The following is a 20,349-nucleotide window of genomic DNA, read 5'->3' on the forward strand; positions in this document are numbered from 1 at the left end:
GAGAGTGATATTTACCATTTCTACACAGAGCAGTTTCAGAGTTGCCATTGGAAACAATGTCTTGCATTTTTGGGGGGATCTAAAATGCATTGATTGATATGGATAGACAACCAGGAGATTAATTCTTTTCTGCTTTTCCATCTCCTCTCTGGAAATACCACTTAGAGGATATTAGTGATGTCTACCAGTATGATCTGGTCGTACTACACAGCTTCATCTCAAGGTCAACCTGGCAGCCATGATAACAAATGCTTTTGGTTGCATGTAGACCAGTTGAGCTTCCATACTGGTACTGGTGAAGCTCTAGGCTCTGCATGTGTCTCTCTCCAGGATCATTGGAGCTGTAATGATGCTGTGACATGGTTTTCTGATTCCTGACACTTGGATTTTGGCTCAAGGAAAAGACTCTTGCACAACTTGCAGGGCACTCTCAGAGACCCAAAGAACTGCACACTAAGGACATGGAAGACACCAGAAAAATGAGCCAGGTATTTCCTGGCTGTGTAACCATGAAATTATTCCTTTGCCTGATGACACTGGGGAACTGCTATCTTAATGCCATGGGCATGTCACAAAGCTGGAGATATCAGGGCTTAAAGGAAATGGCCAGAGACATGAGACAAGATGGAAAAAAGGGGCACTTGTATAGCTGTGGTGGCCGTAGCTGTGTGGCTAATTGGGCACAGGGGGAAACTCTGGCAGAAAGGCTAGGTGAGGTGGCAAAGCAGGTGGAACAGTATCAGACAGCAAAACATTAAAACCAAGAATAATTTATTTATTTTGATTGATTGTGGTATATACTTGCAAGCAAACTGAAGGGCAGAAGAAATACCTATAGGATCAATTTTTAATAAGCACAAATATATGTGAAAAACAAAGTAGTTCTGAATACCATCATCTTGACATCATTCATTATAATCTTTATGGAGAGGCTATCTGTTTATAAGCAGGCATGACAGCAGTCCCTGTTATGAAACTTGTTGCATTCCTGCTAGTGTAAGATCCTCTTCCCATTAGCTTCTAACTTTACCAAACATCAGGTATTTGTGCTGAAATTTTTCAGGCTGTTCATTTGTCTTAGGCTGATATTTTTTTCCATTTGAATATATTTCTTCATTTTCCAAAATAACACTAAAAGAGAAAAATATGCTGTTTGGCACATATAGCTCCATGTTACAACTTCTTGGTGGCAGCATCAACCACTCAGGAAAAAGAAATACCCAAACCTAATCCATGCAAAATTAGCAGGTTCTGCAGCTTTTAGAGATAAGTATGAGGGAGAGAAATAGAAAGTTAAACCCCCAAGGGTTGGCTACAAATTTTAAATAATTTTATCATCTTTGAAGTTTGGATGGGAAGGTACCACTTCTGTGAATGAAAAACCTTTTGTATGACTGGGAATATGGTGCCTTAGTTAAAGATATTCTGCTTTCCACCCCTGTGAAAATAGGACCCTTTGAAAGTATGAGCCTTTGTACACACAGTAAGCCTTCAGTAGTTGACAGTTTAACCACTAAGACTGCAGGAAGATTTTTATCTCATATCAAGCACTTTATAGCTCATACTACAATGAGAATGCACACCTCTTACTCAAGGGAAACTGAGCATGTTGGATATTTTCCTGGGATTCCTGTTCCTCGCTGGTCCAGAGCCGAGAACAAAGATGCAGACATCACATCTCTCTCTCTCATGCTCTCAGTGTCTTCCACACCAATTCCTTCCATGCTCAGACAGTTTTGGAAAAATATATTAAACACAAAACAGGAAAAGTCAAGATCAAAGGAAGAGGTATATAATTAGACTAAATTACCGTGAGAGATCACAGTGGGAGATGCAAAAATAAAACAGTAGAAGTTTGTGAACTGATCTGCAATATGTCAGATGTGACCATGGAAGAACCTTGGGGAGGGGATGGGTAGGATGGGGAAGGAAATAGCAGTTCAGTTGTGTAACAACTTCAACGTATAAGTCGAACTTGGTTTCCCCTTTGTAACAGACATTCAGTATTGAAAAGGCTATTCAGGGTCACGATAGACTGAAAACTCACTTGGGATCTTCCAGATGGGAATTTATGTTGTTCAGAATGACAGCCTCTAGGGTTTCTCCCAGAAGCTGAAGTAAAATCTCTGAAGCAGGTTAAAGGTAGTCTGGCCACACTAGGGAGACATAACTGCTCAGAGAAGACTCCAAAATGGGGGAAAAGGCTCCTTTCTAATAACAACCCTTTGCCATGTTCAGGTATGTAAGGTGAAACAGGTTGCAGCTGCAAAGGAGAGGACATTTCACCACCTGCTTCTAGGTGACACATCTGCTTCTCAGACCTCAGGTGTTTTGGCTGGTGACCCTTGAAAGGGTTTATGCCATATTTCTAGTATCTTGTGTTCTCTGCTTCTCTTCTGAGTCCTGGAATCCATTCTTTCTAAATTGCAGACATCAGCTGGATCTATCCTAGGTAAAACTTAATGGTCTGTTGTAACATGAGTTTACATAGGGTAACTAAAGGGGGTTACTAAGCAAGTTTGCAGACAGTACAAAACTGGGAGGAGCTGGTGACTACCTTGGCAGCAGGGAGGACCTGCAGAGAGATCTCGACAAATTAGAGGGCTGGGCAATCACCAACCACATGAAGTTCAACAAGGAAAAGTGCCGGATTCTGCACTTGGAATGGATCAATCCCAGATGTTCGTACAGACCGGGGAATGAGATGCTGAAAAGCAGGAAATAGACCTGGAGGTCCTGGTCGATGGCAAGTTGAATATGAGTCACCAGAGCCCTGGCAACCAGGAGGGCCAACCGTGTCCTGGGAGGCATCATGCAAAGCATCACCAGCCGGTCAAGGAAGGGGATTATCCCACTCTGCTCTGCACTGGGGCTGTCTAACCTGGAATATTGTGTGCAGTTTTGGGCACCAAAATATAAGAATGATATTAAGCTATTAGAGGGTGTCCAAAGGAGGGCAATGAAGATGGTGAAGGGGCTTGAGGGGAAGCCATGTGAGAAGTGCCTGAGGTCACTTGGTGCGTTCAGCCTGGAGAAGAGGAGACTGAGGGGAGACCTCATTGGAGTCTATTACTTCCTCCTGTGTGGAAGAGGAGGGGCAGGCACTGATCTCTTTTCTGCTGCGACCAGTGACAGGACCCGAGGGAATGGCCTGAAGTTGTGTCAAGGGAGGTTTAGGTTGGATATTAGAAAAATGTTCTTCACAAGGGTGGTTGGGCACTGGAACAGGCTCCCCAGGGAAGTGGTCTCAGCACCAAGCCTGACAGAGTTTAAAAAGCTTTTGGATGATACTCTCAGGCACATGGTGTGACTCTTGAGGATGGCCCCGTGCAGGGTCAGGATTTGGATTCAATGATTCTTGTGGGTCCCTTCCAACTTGGCATATTCTGTGATTCTGTAATTCTGTAATGGTCCCTTCTGGGGACCTACATAGGTATTACTGTGTGACCTATGACAATATACACAAATTCAGTGTATCATTTGAAAATGTAGGAAGTAGTACCCAACAGGCAAGATGAACACAACCCTGGTCAAGAAATGCCAAAGTAGAGCTTCCTACACAAAAGTTGGTTGGGCATAAGCCTCAGTGGAAGAGACCCAGTTATTTCATGGAAAAGTCTCGAAATTTGAAATGTTCTTGTGCTGTGGTACAGTGAATACATATACCAGAATGTCTCTTGAAGGCTCCCAGGGAGCAGTCTAGGTGGCAAGATCCATCAAAAAGCTAACTAACCCAGCTGGACTGTAGAGTGTATGAGATATAATCAGACATATACTCACATGTATTTTTACTTCAGTGGCTGAATTAATCCATTGTACTGATGTTCACTTACACAGAAATACACTACCAATAACTCCACAAGTCCCTGAAATGTCACCGGTTTCCAAGGTGCTCTGAAAACAATACTGACACCACGTCCTTTGATACCTTCTTCCCATGCAGTGGAAGAAGGGCTTTTTCTAGGTTTGCTATCTGTAGCTTACAAAGATGCTGAACACCTGCAACATCAGTTTGAGTCCATTACCAGCCTAAGCTGGTAACTAAGCTTTAGATATAGGTACATGGTTAGATCACTAATGCATGCTAGTAAAGCAATTAGTCATCCAATTAGTCCTTAAAAAGACGTGTGCTTACAAGCAATATGTTGCCCCAGCAGAACACAGTTTCCTTTCTTGATCACTAAGGGAATACATCATAAACTTCTTTTTTTAACCTCATGTTTGTCTGCTCTTGCTCTTCAGCAGTGTCTAACATTCTTCACATCAATATAAAAATACATAACTGCTTCAGAATTAATTAAATCTACTGACCTGTTCTTGACAGTTGCAATAAATCTATGCAGAACCTAAAGCTAGCCAAGAGCAGGAGATGTGGGCTTTTAAATATGCTCCTGCATCCCAGAATTCTCTTCATAAAAAAAGATTTTGGTCATAGCTTTTTGTTTTGACAGGTAAGCAGTCTTCCTGGCTGATATATTGATTGTAGGGCATCAGTCTTCCTGATCTAATGAAATATCACAGCACAAGAGAAAAAAAAAGGAAAGCTTTTGTCTTCTTGGCAAGTCAGTCTGAAAGCTTTCCAGAATATTGCTTTGCATAGAATGAAAATGGCTGTGGGCCAATGATAATTATATTAAAAGGCTGTGCTTTTAAATTATTTACGAACCATAGTGTTTACCCCAGTATTATTAAAACCACTGCATATACTTCTACAAATAAAATTTTGGTTCAGATGAATGTGACAGTCACTCTGTGGGTGATGTAGCAGGAGTTTCTACTTTAATGTAATAAATAGCTTAATGCACATTAGCAGATGCATTACTCTTGGAGCACTGCTGCAGAAGGAGATGCAGATGAAAATAATTTACCTCTGGTCCATTTAGACACAGCAGATTATGCAACAATAATAACTGTAGGAGCAGACTGCAAAACATTGTTTGAAATGAAGATTTATCAGACTGAGGATTTAAAACTGCTTTGAATCCAGATGATGCTAACCAGAAATTTCTTTTCTTTGTGCAGCAATTGTTGAGCATACAGGAAGAATTAAATAACAAAAAATCCGAACTGGAGCAAGCAAAGGAAGAACAAACACATACTCAAGCAATGCTTAAAGTCCTGCAGGAACAGGTGAGTGGTTTGGCAGGAGAAAAATGCTGGCTTAGGCATGCTAAAAGGGTGGAAGTCTCATGGCTTCACCTCCAAAATCCACAGGATTCTGACCGTATATTATACTGTGAGTAAGACATAACCTTATGTGACCTGTATGTCTGTTCTAATTAGGCTTACAGAGAGTTTGAGAAAACAGAGTGAAAAGGGACCCTTACTTTATACTATCCAGTACTGAAATTCATGTCTTGAATAACATTTCCTCTTAGGTATTCTACATAGATACCAGTGATGTGTGTTTTCACTCTGACTTTAAAAAAAATATTGGGTGAGTTAAATATACCTGAAACAAAACATTTATTCCTTCTAAGTTTAGTATTCAAAAAAAAAGGTTTTGGCCTCTCCTGTGCAATTCATTTTTATATGAATATATAAAATAATGGCATTATCATAATGGCATTAAAAAAGTAGTTAATGCACTTATTTAAGCAGTGACAAGCAAATCTCTGTAAATCTGATTATCACCTCTTCTTTGACGCTAAGGTGTTCTATGATATTGAGAAGTATATTTGATAGTATTGTTTTATAAGCATGGTAAGATGGATACTTACACAGCAAAAAGAAAGTCTGGTCCTAAATCTGTAAATCTAGAGAAGAAACAGTGCATTGTGTGCAAGCACAGTGTGCACAAATACATTTTGTCTCAATAGACCACGTGGCATGGACGCACTGAAATAGCAAATACCCACCTGTGTGGCACAGCCACAGTCTTTGCTTTGAGACTCTATTTTAATCCTTTCTGCATAAACTTTGAGCTAAAATATTTGATGACTTAGTTAAGTATTTGCAGTTTAAAGTCTGTGGAATCTGAATTGCTTAGATGGCAGAGATTCAAACTGCTGATGGTTCTTTTGTTCAAGATTTTTCAGCATGTATGTCTGAATATGTCATCAGACAGATGTATGCATTTAATGTACATATTGGGAAAACTAAATTATGCTTATTTCAGATTTTTTTAATGCTTGTTACAAAAGCTGTAACATTTTTTCACATTTAACATTTGTCTTTGAACATATCTAGTGACAAATATATTCTACAAACTAATAATTTACATTCTAGAAGCTTTTATGTTCATATACATGTTCTTAGCATTTATGGTTACAGAGATAACTTAAATGAAAGCTGATGCAAGAGTGTAATACAGAAAATGCAATGAGGAATAATGGATTTGGTAATGACAGAATCTTTATAAACACAGAATCCACCAGGTCTCTTGAGTTAATTGCATCTCATTTCCATTTTCACATGGCATTCAAGGTATAGCATTATAAAGTACTTTAAAAAAAAAAAAAAGAAATTGCATGAAGTTATTTTATGTCTTTGTAGTAATTAAATGCTACAAAAACATATAGGAAGATCTTGCAATGTGAGGTCCAGCAGGGACCACCAGGGCAGACTTCTGAATCTCCGCAGACTCCTACTAATTGCAAATCAAATGTGTGCTCATGCTAGGCAGACAGGAGAAACAGTAGTTGGAAAAAGGCAGGATAGATCTGCATTTGTCTTGAGAATTAGCTCTGAAACACACCTAAGGCCAAGACTGTAAGTAACCAGAATTTCTAAAGATTGCTAGGCAGCCAGTGTGCTTCTTCAAGAATCCTGAACAAGTTCGAAAACTTTCCAGAACAGCAGAAGCCATAGCAGTAATGACCCCCCCTTGCCAAGGCTCACAGCTTTTCTTTACAAGCACCACAGCTTATCTGTGTGTTTTATCCACAGTGGGTATTGAAAATCATTCAGCTGAGCCAGGTATTTATTTAAATAGTGCAGGTCTCCAGCCTTGACTGTATGGCTTGGCTTTGTGATAGGTTTGCTAAAAACTGCCTTTTCATCCCAAGTTAGCAGAGGGGTCCCACCTTGCCTTACTGAGGGCATGTTTGCTCGGAGAGGTGCAGCTGTGTCCAAGCATGGTTGTTCCATTTACCAACCCAGCCACATTCAGGCTGGGATGTCCTGCTGGGAGAGGTCCTGTTTGCTTGTGCACCATTTTGCACTGCTGTAGTCAAAAGTCTACTGGATCAGATCCAGCACATGACCGTCAGCTCTGGTTGTCTGAGGGATTCACGTCCACTTGTTTGAGTCAGATCTACTGCACCGTAGTATTAGATTTATCAGAGACTTCTGACTCCTCATCCCTTCTCCTTCTAGGTAGGCCCTTCTTTGTTACTGGCACTGGCTCAGTGTGTTGCCTCAGCAAACTCTCTGCTGGTAACATCACACTTGCCATCGACCTGCGATGAAGTCAGCCTAGAGGGTAAGGCAAGTCTTGCTTTTCCAATATTGTATATTTTTTCTGAGCTTCCTATTTCAACATGTCTCTATTTAGCATGTGAGAGAATAATATAATTTAAATGTTAATTTAGAAAAAAAAACAATATTGGAAAAAAAAGATACTTCATCTCTTTAGCCTTTGGGAATGCAGCTGCACACTTTCTACCCTTAGGTTTTCCACCGTTATCTCCACTGGTTCACCTCCACCTCTTACTGTTGTGGTCCTAGTCCAGACATGGATGCTAGCACCTTCTTGCCTGAGCTCTGGTATCCTTTTCAGAGTGTAGCATGCAATAAAAGAGATGGAAAGGCTCAAGCATCCTCTCTGCATTATGTTAACTGGTGAAGCAGTGCCAGGGCGATGGTGGTGGGAAACCATGGTGAGGTGTAAGCCTGCTGGACCAATGTAGGCTGGAGGCTGAGCCTACTCTCCTGTCAAACGTACATGTGGCTGATGGGAGAATGGTGTGTCACCAGAAAAACACATGCAAAGCATTGACAAGGAGCCAGCAGCCACCAAGGGGTGATGGCACTTTATCAATCTGGAAAAGGAAAGGCGAAAAGTAAGTGATGAGCAGCATTCCTTGAGCACTCAGGATGTGGCACTGGCATGCAGATGAGTAATTCATATTCAGATGAGTAATTCAGCTGGACCCAACAGGACTGCTCATGTGAGGTGAATTTCTATAATGAAGAATTGGTAGAATCAGGAAACAGCTCTTTCCGTCACACTGTGATGCAGAAATACTTAATTCTGGTATTTGACTGGAGGTAGTTATCTCAAGTTGTTCCTACCAGCCATCCTCAGGATGGTTATTTTTTTCAGTGAGAGAAAACACGTAGCCTTTATTGGAAATGCACTGCCCTGCTGTCAGTATAAATTGCAGACTTTTCAAGGGTATTGAAAGATGAGCTTTGGTGAATTGAACCAGGACACTTGATGAACCTGCAGTCCCCAGCTATCCTTTGTACTACTTTATCAGGAATTGTTGTCCCCTTCCCTCTCCATCAGGACTGGTTTAGTGGCTTGAACAGCAGTTCCTGAACTGGTGCAGTTTACAGCCCTGCATAATAATAAGGTATGAACAGACCATGGCCTGCTTACCTTAATAGTCAAATTGGAAACTGGACAAGTTGGAAACTGAATCACACTCACTTCAGCTGTTGATGCCACATAGCAAAAATATGATGGAAGTAACTTAGCTGCCCTCGGATGGTAGTTCACCAACACTTCTGAGACAGACATCTAATCGATACATAAGAGAGTTCCATTTCACCCAGATTTTAGGACTGTTGTCAGTCAGAGCCACAGCTGTAGCATCAACAGTTGCATCAAGCCCAGCTTCTTTGGCAAAAAACAAGGAATTCAGAGGAAACTTCTGTTTATTGTTCCCCATCCCTCCCCCCAATCCCCAGATATCTATTCCGAATTAAGTTAGAATAAAAGCACAATTCTTCAGAGCTTTACCTAAAGAGCAAATGGTTCTGGGAGCTACATTTAAGTGTACAAACCTCCATGGCTTAGAGGCTCAGGAGAGCTGCTGTGTCTCCTCTTTACTCTGTTTGCTCAGTCACAGGATGAACAACAGCATATTTCACTGTGAGCAAGGACTTTCTTAAAATCTCTTGAGAGCGATCTTTACTACCTCTTGTGTAATCCTGGATTTTCCCCAAAAAGCTAATTCAGGAGGGAAAAAAAATTTTTGTTCAGGTCATATATTTGCAGTGTCTCCTCAGCTCTTCCTGCCACTGGTTAAATAAAAGACCTGTCCTTCTCCTCACCTCCTTTTCCATCATATTGATGAGCCAGGAGTTATTTAGATGCTTCCTCAGAAAAACAACATACAGTAGCACTTTGGCACCCTAAACAGCTCAAAATATATCATTCAAAAGTAATTGTTAGCAAAACACTATTTAGCTAGTAGCAATTTGCAAACATTGTAAAGTTTGAATTAATAGCAACAACAATGGGAAATGAAATTGTTTATTATTCTTGAGAGCAAATTCTGTACACTTTTTATGCCTTGAAACTACTTTCTAATCTTATTATTTAAAAAATAATGACCCAATCTTATTATTTTTCTTTTTTTTTACCAACCTATCAAACCTTAAGTATGTTGGTTTCAAAATGGTTTGAGCAAAAACTCATTAGAATTATATGCTCCATCTGTTTTTCTCATTGGAAGCTTTATAAAATACTCTTTCAAATAAATCAAAGATAACTGTGTGAAATGCTCAAGTAATGTGCTTGTTTTGTTCTATTTTGTTTTTTGTTCACTCTTTGCAGTTAAAAAGCGCCAAGGAATTAGCAGAAATCAATGGGCATGATGAATCTCAAGCAAATGTAGGTACAGCTGTCTATGTACAGATTTAGATATATGCATGTGTATGGTCTGAAATTTACTATTTGTGTCTTAAGGCTGATAGAATGGCTGAATGATTTGCACATCAGGTTTGAAGTGCCTGTTTTTTCCTTGAAGCCACAGGTTCAAATCCCAGCAAACTTCATTTCGAGGTAGATAAATTGGGTTCCGTGCAATTTACTTTGTAGGATTTATTTGGATGAGACTTTAACAACCAATGTCCTACTTGCTATATGTGGGTGTTAAAGATACCATGGAAACGACTGCAAAAGAAATGCTTTTCCTTAGTGTCCTGTCCAGGATTACTCAAGCTACAAAGTTATACCATTTGTTTCTGTAGCTGCCACCTTGAGCTGGGCAAGTCTGGCCATATTTCAGTTCTGAGTGAAGTGATTTATGCAGGTGTATAATTTGGAAACAGTTAATTTGCACGAGAGGACTAAATTAATTCATTGAATCGTTATTTTGTGCAACAACATGAAAGGACTGTTAAGGTCATGTTTTTAAAACCTGCTGCCAAAAAAAAACCAGCTTCTGTTATTCCCGTAATGATTGCAGTCAAAATAGCAATTTCCATAAGGGGAGAGAGAAAAAAAGGGTAAGTTTTGTGCTATGTTTGTCATCCAAACCATGCAGTCTTGTGCTTTGTCATAAATATATGAAAATTAAAACTGATTATACACAATATTTTCCTCCTAGATAAGAGAATTAGCAACAGTTTGAACACTAATATATTTTAACATCTATTTTAGTCCATGCGTTGTCTAATGGCTCAGCCCGGAAAACAGATATATTTTAAACCTGAACAGAAGGCTTAAATTTTGTGAACTGCTTAGTGATAAGGAAATAATGTCCTCCTTTTTTTAATCCTTTCCTGAAACTCATTCATTGCGGTCCGTTTCTGTGGTGAAGTCAATAGAGCCTCATAGCTCTCAGCATTTGAGCAGGAGACATTCGATATTGTCTGATAGCTCCAAATCTGCAACTGCAGTCTGTCTGCACAGCGTCCCATTGCTCCTTTGAAAGATTCTGTTGGCAAACCAAAAATACATTAATCCAAGGATGATCTTGAAATACTCATATATGCTGCCTAAAAACTGGTATTGTACGATAGTTGATTGCAGATTTCTTAAAGAAATATATAAATGTATGGCTTAGAAACTCTCTATAGAACTTTACAACCAAAACTGTGGATGAAACAATGTTCTGCAGTATTGAAATGTTTTAAAGGAAAATTACCTGAATGCTTCAATTTTTATCATTCTGGCTTATATGTAACTGGAAAAAGAGAAGAGCTTGATAGAGGTTGAAATAGACTTAAAAGGAAACATTTTGGTTGTGTAAGGAGAGTGCTTCAGTACATCCTTCCCAGATAACTAAAAAAAAATATTTCAGAATCTTTGGTTAATGGTAAATTTTTCAAAATGTAGTATTTTGATCCAGTTTGTAATTGTAGGAGTTCTTCAAATGCCTGAATTTTCCATAGGATAGAAACTCTACCCCTCTTTCCCATGAGCTCTTCCTGTGCTGATCTCATAGCAATATATGACTCTTAAGGAAAAAGTCAATAGCTAAAATAATGGCAAAGAAGAAGTCCAGACAGTTACAATTATTGAGTCACAGTCACAGCTCTGTATTCAACAATAATGCCACCATGAAATCAGAGAAAGCCTAGCAGTACAAATGGAAATAGAGAAATAGAGGGAAAGAACTGATGTAAAAGCATTTGCTACAGCAATGAACTTTGTGAAGTGGAAGCTGAGATACCTTTTAAACAATTGTCGTTTATATGAATTATGTAGCACTTAGGTGTTGTGCCTTGCAGGTTGTCTCACCACCTATATTCTCAGCAGACACGGTGGTTCTTGCCCCTGGCCACTGTGCAAATCGGGGATGATCAAAGAGAAAAAGGCTTGGTGGCTCCTACATGGTTGTTAGTGAACTGTGATGCATATAATGGGATTAGGACGTATTAGTTACAGTTGATGGGTTGAATTCAGCAAATGAAATACCTCTACAGGTCGAGCAATAGTGGGAGGTACTGGTAAGGAAAAATGGTAATGTATGTCTGTATACTGAACACACAATCTAATCTTCACACTATGGCATGTTTAGATTACTTACTCTGAAGAAAATTAGACTCCTAGAAAGGAGAGGAGAAACTTTAGGCACACTGCATAAGTATCAAGAAAGCCCGTATTGTAATCTTAAAAAGATTACTTTCTGCAGTCCTCAGGATTTCTCCTGATGGCACTAGCCTGCATCATATTTCACATTAGAAAATGTTGTTACTGGAAATATTTTTCTTAGCAAAAAGCAGAAAATCTATACTCAGACCTATCCTGTTGAGTCTTTTACATGTCCACTGTGTGAGACCATCCTGAAAGGGAAACAAGGATCTAGCAACTTTGGAAAAAGGCAAACATCCCTCCTGAAGGAATTTATAGGTTCCCAACCTATAAATTGACCTTCATTTTTTTCCTCATTTTTTTTTCAGGAGAATTAACTAGGTTGACTAAGAGGTTGGAGCAATTGCAGTGTTACATTCCCTGCATGGCTGTTCACAGTCAAATCTGCAGGGGTGGGGGGCATCAGAATTTCAGTGTATTGCCAGTACATCTGTTATTTCCAGAAAGCAAAACCATCTTACAAGGCTCTGTACAGAGTCATAAGGGTGTTTCATGAGTGACTTACCAGGTACATGCAGTAATATTTGTTATGGCTGTTGACATTTCCCAGCTATACTCTGTGTCAGGAAAGGCCAAATATTGGGCTCAAGCAGTACATAGAGCCCGAGACACTGGCCTGGTGTTAACAGAGATTTCAACATCCAGGACTGCCAGAGGTGCTGTCACTGAGTGCTTATTTCCTTCAGCTCTGTGGTTAGAAAGAGATTACTTCTTGCTTCTGATCTGCCACCCTTTTAATTTCCTCTTCATTGCTGCATATAATGATATTTCATTCACATCTCTGTCTTAACTGAAGAGAAAATAATGACCGATGGACAATCATAATTTCAGATTTAATCCTTTTCCAGGATGTTCCCAGACTGTTGGCACCTGAATAGTCCCAACATGAAAAAAAAAATCTTGCTTGGGTGGCATGCTTCAGTAGAGACCATTTTCCAAATTGAAAATGCTGATCCCGTGTTTTGTGACTAACTCTACAAAGACAATTTATTCTTCCACCATTTCTGCAAGTTCAGTGGCTTTCTGTGTTTTGATCGAAGTTCTCCTTATGCTCACTGCTGACTTCAGTATAGACAGGGCACTGCATGCAAATACAGTTATGCAGTCTCAGTGAATATATCCCTGTTTTTTGGGTGGGAGGGTTAACATCCACAGTATCGCTCTATTGTTAATGGAGAAAGGGAGATTTTTTTTCATATAGGTTTCCTTTTAGAAGTACTCAGTAATCTTCCAGGAGTTTGTTACTCTCCCTTGACAGCTATCTGCCTTCCTTAGATAGCTGCTTTGAATAACTCCTACCTTTTGCAAAAGTGCTGTAAAATGGTAATCAAGAGTAATCAAGTGCTCCAAGTTCAGATCAAAGCAAGATGGATCATGGTCACAGAAGCATTTTGAATGCCCAGATTGCAATTGCATGGTAAAGTCCTGATGCTGTTGTAAGTCACTAATCAAATTCCCATCTGGTTAAAAAGCCAAGATTTTGCCGAAGACTTTTAGGGTTACTTCATTATCACCAACACACAATAAAATGAATATCTCAGAGGGTGAAATTGATTTCACTACAAGTTTTTTACCAGCTTTTTGTTCTGTTTGAGTTTCGCTGTTTGAACAAAGCTCTGACTTTGACCTCATTTGTCTACCTGCCTTCAGTTAGTATTTTCCACAGCTTGGACACAATATTCTATGGGTTCTTCTCCAGATGTGAAATCAACAACATTAAGTAGGGATGTATTTTTCCATTTGAATGTTTGAAGCTGTTACCAGAGCATTTCTTGAGTTCAATCAAGCATCTTACATTTCATGTTGATCCTCGTTTTAATTTTTCTCTTTTGTATCTGCTTTTGAAGCAGCTACCAGATGATCCCTGACGGAGGAGGGATTGAAATCCAGGTTGAAATATTTCAAGCATTTCACTATATTATTCACTGTATAATACACTGAAAGTGATGTTAGAAAGTTCCTAACTACATCCTAGTCTTCTCTTTTTACAGAGTATGGTTAATCACTGATAATCTTCCTCACAGACAAGGCAGTTCTTAAGTGAGACTCACTTTTGCAACAAGCCAGGCAAAGATCCCCCCTGCAGGGGATGCCAGAAGTTGAGGTTGGCTTCTCTGCCCTGAGAAGCTTCAAAGCTGCATTTCTAGAGAGGTACATGGTCTTATGTGCACCCTCCAGCCCATTTTTTTTTGTAACTGCTCCCCTTTGCAAGTCTAAAGAGAACAAGAAGGAATAATGGTGCAGTGCAGGGATGAGGATAGCTCCTTGAAGAGAGAGAGATGTGGGGTTTGGTTTCTCATCATGGGTGTGTTATGTCATTAGAAGAAGGTGCAAGGACCCTGTACCCTGACTGGAGTGTAAAGCCCTCAGGGATTAGAGAGACCCGTTTACTGTCTGTATTCAGATTCCTCTGTCCTGGTGGAGTCAGGACCAGGGGGTGAGGAGTGGCTGTGCCTCTTTCTACTCCCTGCCTTTTGAATTCCAGGCATTTATTTGTAGCCCTTCCATCGCTCATTTCTTCTCATTTCCTTCAATTGAGGCACATGGAATATGATAGATTCAAGCAGCTGTGACCATTCACAGATCAGCAGCTTTCCTACTTAGTGCAGCAGGCATGAGGAATGACCACCTCCTGAATTCAATACCACAAGGCCTTAAAAGTAACAGGAGTTTAACGGGCTGTTTAGGATGTTATCAAAGACCCTGCTCAGCCTTACAAAATTCTTATGCACTGGTAGATCAAGTCTCCTTGAGTTCCCGCCCTTGCCACCCCAGCTCTGGTCCAGCAGGTTAGAAGACAGAAAGAGTTTCATTAGCGTGGTGCAGATGTCTCTGCTGGCTAAGTCACAGTCTCTGAGGTTTCAGCCATTACTGAACCCTAAAGGGAGCAAACAGGGAGTAGACCAAGGTACATTCTGACACAGAATGTGGTACCTGAAGCGGATCCAGGCAGCAGCAATAACCCTTTTGTTAATGTGCAGCAAGAAATCGCACCACTTCCCTTGTCCCTAATTAAGAGTGTCAGAGTAGCTTGGCTTTTGATTGCAGTGAATTCCCATCATCTGAGGGAGGAGAAAGAGAACTGAGATACAATGATAAAACCTATTCAGCCACCCACACAGCAAATCACAAAAGTTTTTTGACTTTAAATTTAATATGAGCTCCATAGGGACACCGTTCTTCAATGCCCAGAGCTACTTGACATTTTAATAATATCTATCATTTTGTGCAGCCTTTCATCCCCAAGCATATTCCCCAAGTATTTATACTGCACACGTTTACAGGAGTCATCCTGTCATTTCTGGTGAGGAATAACATTCAGCCTTATACGTATGCAGCTGTGTGCTTAACCCACACAGTGTACAAGGCAGATTGGCTTGTCAGAGCACTCAGGCTCCCCCGCAACCACCTGAAGGATGATGGGCCACCTCTGATTCAGCCACAAGCCTGCTGCTGCAGTCCTGGGGGTTGTACACCACATTCACATTCCTTCCAACCTGCTTTCACAGAAAAAAGTGATAGAAGTGAGAAGGGAACTTCAGTATTCCCAGGAGCCACTCTTCATAGAATCATAAAATCATGGAATGATTTGCAGTGGAAAGGGACACCTTTCACTAGACCAGGTTGCTCAAAGCCCCATCCAGCCTGCCCTTGAATACTTCCAGGGATAAGGCATCCACAGTGTCTCTAGGTAGCCTGTGCCAGTGTCTCACCACCCTCACAGTAAAGAATTTCTTCCTTGCATCTGATCTAAACCTGTCCTATTTCAGTTTAAAGCCATTCCCCTCATCCTACTCCAACATGCCCATATGAAAAGTCTCTCTCTAGCTCTCTTGTAGCCCTTGTAGTACATGAAGATGCTCTAAGGTCTTCCCAGAGAGCTTTCTATTCATCAGGCTGAACAACCCCAACTGTCTCAGCCTGGCTTTACAGGAGAGGTGCTCCAGCCCTCTGATCATCTTCATAGCCCTCCTCTGGACTTGCTCCAGCAGGTCCATGTCCTTCCTATGTTGAGGACCCCAGAGCAGGGCACAGCACTCCCTCCCTCAACTTGTTGGCCATGCTGGTTTTGATGCAGCCCAGGATACATTTGGCTTTCTGGCCTGGGAGCACACACTGCTGGGTCCTGTTGAGCTTCTCGTCAAACAACATCCCCAAGTCCCTCTCAGGAACATGCCCTCAGAAAGAGTTCATCATCAAGATCCACTCCAAAGGAATGAGAACTCCAAAGTGTTTGTTTTAAGTCATTTTTGCATATTCAGATGTGGAGATTTCTGTGAATATTAGGGTTGCTTGGGGTTTTCAGATACCTGAAGTTAATATCTTTCAAATACAAATCCATGATGAAAACCATTAACTCTCATAAAACAGTCAAGGTTGGTTTCCCCTGCCTGCTACTTCTTATTATTTCAACAAAGACATTTTCAAAACTTCTACAAGTCCCAGAAGGGAAACAAACCGTGGTTTTTTTTTTTCTCTCTTCAACTTTTCTTTTAGAAGTGCATCAGTCTAGAGATCACTAGAGCAATATTTGTGCTAAAGGCCATTTGAAAGGGTTTTCACAAATTCTCTGTCTCAAGTAAACATGAAATATCCCCCCTACAATGACTTCAGCAGAGCTGGTGGGCAGGCAATGCTTTCATTCAGCCAGCCATTTGTCTGCTGCAATTCCCTAACACAAAGTGTGCAAAATGACAATTACCTCTTCCCTTGCAAAGCAACCAGCTTCACATCACGTAAACATCTGTGTTAAGTCATCAGGAACCTACATATAAATCCAGCTTTAGAAAATGAAGCAACCTGATCATACTTTTGAAAATAAGCATGAAGTAACTTTCATATTAGTCATCCGTATTTTGCATATGTACATTACCATAAAATAAATGTACTCATATACAATGAGAAAAATAAAAAGAGATAGTTTCAATGAGAAAAGCATTTTCAGATTATTGCTAGTTGCCTAAACTCAGCAGGTGAAAGTTATAATAGTAAAAGCTTTGTAATGAAAAAGTTAAAAGCATCTCTGCAAATGGATCAGGAAAATAGGATGTCAAGAACACCATAATACAATTAATCTTCAGTCCCAAAAACCCTTCTATTATGTAGGCTAAATCAGACAAAAAAGTCTTAGATCCATCTATTTGAAGTTTTTCATTCACGAGGTCTTACATTCACTGTTCTAATTTTTCTATGTTGTTGTTCCTATAATTTTAATGCCAGATAATTTTTCAAGTTGTCAACTGTTTATTTGTTGATAGCAGTGCACTCTTAAAATGACAATAATGGTAAATTTTAGATTACTGTATTTTAAAAGTAAATTTCTATATGAGTGTACTTTAAAAGTAATTACAATGTGCTGTTGCTGACAAAACCAGCACTAGGTTCTTGCATAGCACAAAATAAGTTACTGAGCTTAGGCTTGATCTGAACGAAAAGATAACACCTGGTGTCTATCATTTCTAATGATAGACCAGTTATATTAACCAGCAGTGCAGCATATGGCAAATATGTCCTTCTGCATCACTAGATAGATAGCAGAAGGAGAAGGATCTTGTGAGACCCTGGAAAAAAGTCCTGAAAAGCAAAGGGGGATTTTTTCTGAACTGTTGGCCTGGTGCTAACTCTAACTGTAGCGCTAATTGCTTGTGAGAGCTTTGGTTATGGGCTGATGGTTGGATGCCTCATTCCTTACCTTATTCTTTTCCTATGTGATGCAACACTGTAATTTGTTACTGTAAACTGAGTTATCCCAGTACACATAGAAAAGGCCAAGAAACCTCTGTGCATATAGACAGTGTGTCACAAGGCCATCTACCTTAATTCTACACACTTTACTAAAATCAGTTTTTAGGCTATGGGGAGTCAGGACCAGGTAAAATATAATCTTTCTAGGAAGTAGTTAATTCACTAGCACAAGATAATTCATTTGCAGTAACAAAAGAATTATATTAATCAAAGACTATGAGCAATTTCATAGTCATTAGAGTATTTTTAAAGGAGTCAGAAACAGTCACTGTAACAGGACATGCTGAAAGAAGAGTTGTGTAACACATGCAATGTTCATGAAGAATTTTAAATTACTTCCAGAGTTCAAACACTCGGTCACATTTTCACACATCACATCACAGCACAGTGCCCTAAATAGTCTGTGAAGGGGAACAAGCTCCATTAAATAAAGAATTAGAAATATTTGGCCCAAATCAAGTATTGCTGCTTTTGAGAGATGCTGAATCCTGCAGCCTGACAAGGTGGTCAGACCTCCATGTGATCAATCTGCAACTACACTGAGCATGCATTCCCCATAGGCATGTGTACAAACACACATATACAACACATGGATCTCATACATACACATACACATAGCCACACAGAGCAACACAAGCTCAGCATTCATAAACATAATCAGTACTGAAGTACACAAACAGTCTAATTTTGCTCCACTTTCTGGCTGATAAGGATGAAGGTCCATTAATGGGAAATACATATGCAGGCTTACACATATATACAATGTGAATCGCTCCAGAAACTGGATTTTGACCTTCAGGCTGTCCCATAAATGGCTCCTGCCTCACACGTACACACCCAAGCTGGTCATTTAGTCATTCCTCAGACCCTGTGGTGTCCCTAGTTGGTGGCTTGGACTCCCTGGTCTCTCTAACTGCGGTGTCCTAGACACATGGCTCTCTGATTACTGATCCCACTCCAGCTGCTCTGCTCAGACCCCTTCACAGACCCCCCATGCACACAGAATAGAGAGTCCCTTACCCAGGAAAAGAGAAATTGATTTTAATCAGTGTAATACACTGATCAGGGCCTGGAATGGCCAGCCAACTGGCTAGCAACCTGTTTACATGCAACCAGTCCCTTTTATCTGCTCCCAAAACACCATGATCCTTCCCTTTTCCTGCCTTTTCTTTCCCTGCTAAGGGCACTAAACTGAGTTTTGTACAATCCCACAATGCTCGTCTCCTACATCCCCTAAAAAGTCCCGTATTCCTATTGGCAGTACTCCCCTCAGACTGTAAAATGTTTTGGAAAGGTGGACTGGTGTTGGTAGGTGTCACATTCGATTCCCAGGGCTGATGCTTTCCTGTGGCAGCCCTGGGAGGACCTAGGTCAGGAGATTCTGCTTTCTCTGATTAGGTTATCAGACTTTCCCCATCTGTAATGGTGCTTCTATCCCCCTTTGTGCTTGTGGAGATACGACATTAATCACAAGTATCATGAGGATGGAGCAAGTGAAGGTGGTTGGAAAATCCTTTCTGCAGGGGATGGAGGCACCCGTCTGTTGATAACAGTGCAGGACTGGCATTTTTCAGAGAAACTGCTGAGGATTGTCGAGTCATTGTACTATTACCTTTTTTTTTGCACATCCATGTGCACTGACACTGCAACTGATCCTGCTTTGAGCAGGAGGTTGGACTAGAGACCTCCCAAGGTCATCTGCATGATTTTGTGATTCTGTGATCATCTGAGTTACAATCACTGTCTGTGAGTGTACTCATACATTGCAATTGTAGCAATTTGATTTAAGTTAAATTTAAATAAGCTCTTCCGCTGTAGTTTGGCTCAACTTGGACTGAATCATTTTGAATCCACTGTGGATAAGAACATAGACAAGGACAGTAGCCCATTTTAAACTGACAACCATGTTAAGCTGTCAGAAATTGTCCTGTATCTCAAACTTGTATGTCCCCATAAATTTAAGATACCTGACTTGATGTGCATTGAAACTATTGCAAGACTTCCATTCACTTGATTGGAAATTGAATTAGGCTTCATTCAGGTTAAAACAGCAAGATTAAATTTTCAGATATGGGTCTTCAGTACGTATCTGGAAAGACTAGCAAAGCAAACCCAATTATACCAGACTTTAGGAGGTCCACAGATAAATGAAAATAAATGAAATAAATACAGTCTTCATGTCACAGGCCAGTTTCTACCCAAGCTTGCAGTCAAACCTGTCTAGTCCTCAATAAGCAGTTTGGGGAAACACACCTGAAGTATACCTTTCAAGACCTTAAGGATTGCAGATTTGGTGTCACGTGCATGGCTCTTTCTTCTATGAAAATCATTAAATTACCTTTTATTTCCAAGTTTACAGCATGTCTCTGGCCTGCTGTTTTTTGCTTATGTTTCAGATAGATAGCTTTTTTCTCCTCCTACTCATTTTCTCTCATAAGTCCCCTGACTGATGAGAAAGCGTGGTATATCCCTTACATCTAACAACATTCTATAGTGGTTCTGTCATATGCCTGCTGTGACAAACATCTTATTCTGCTGCTGGTTTAATGCCTCAGACAATTGGCTTTGTACATATAGTAAAAATGCCAACATATCCTGCAAACTCTTTCAGA

The 20,349-nt window shown here is 40.3% G+C and overlaps 1 protein-coding gene across 10 annotated transcripts in view; it reads left to right on the top strand.

Annotated features, from left to right (window-relative positions):
- The window catches only part of ENOX1 (ecto-NOX disulfide-thiol exchanger 1), a 363,435-nt gene that overhangs the window by 331,101 nt on the left and 11,985 nt on the right, over positions 1-20,349 (top strand). For 9 of the 10 annotated variants that reach the window (XM_027649508.1, XM_027649489.1, XM_027649479.1 and 6 more), the window contains 2 exons: positions 5,023-5,130; positions 9,728-9,784. In XM_027649508.1, coding sequence (XP_027505309.1) covers positions 5,023-5,130; positions 9,728-9,784 — 165 coding nt within the window. The remainder of the gene's footprint in view (positions 1-5,022; positions 5,131-9,727; positions 9,785-20,349) is intronic. The other variant, XM_027649542.1, reaches the window with a different exon arrangement.

Source organism: Corapipo altera, unplaced genomic scaffold (assembly GCF_003945725.1).
Source record: "Corapipo altera isolate COAL_440 unplaced genomic scaffold, ASM394572v1 0, whole genome shotgun sequence".
Classification (NCBI taxonomy): domain Eukaryota; kingdom Metazoa; phylum Chordata; class Aves; order Passeriformes; family Pipridae; genus Corapipo; species Corapipo altera.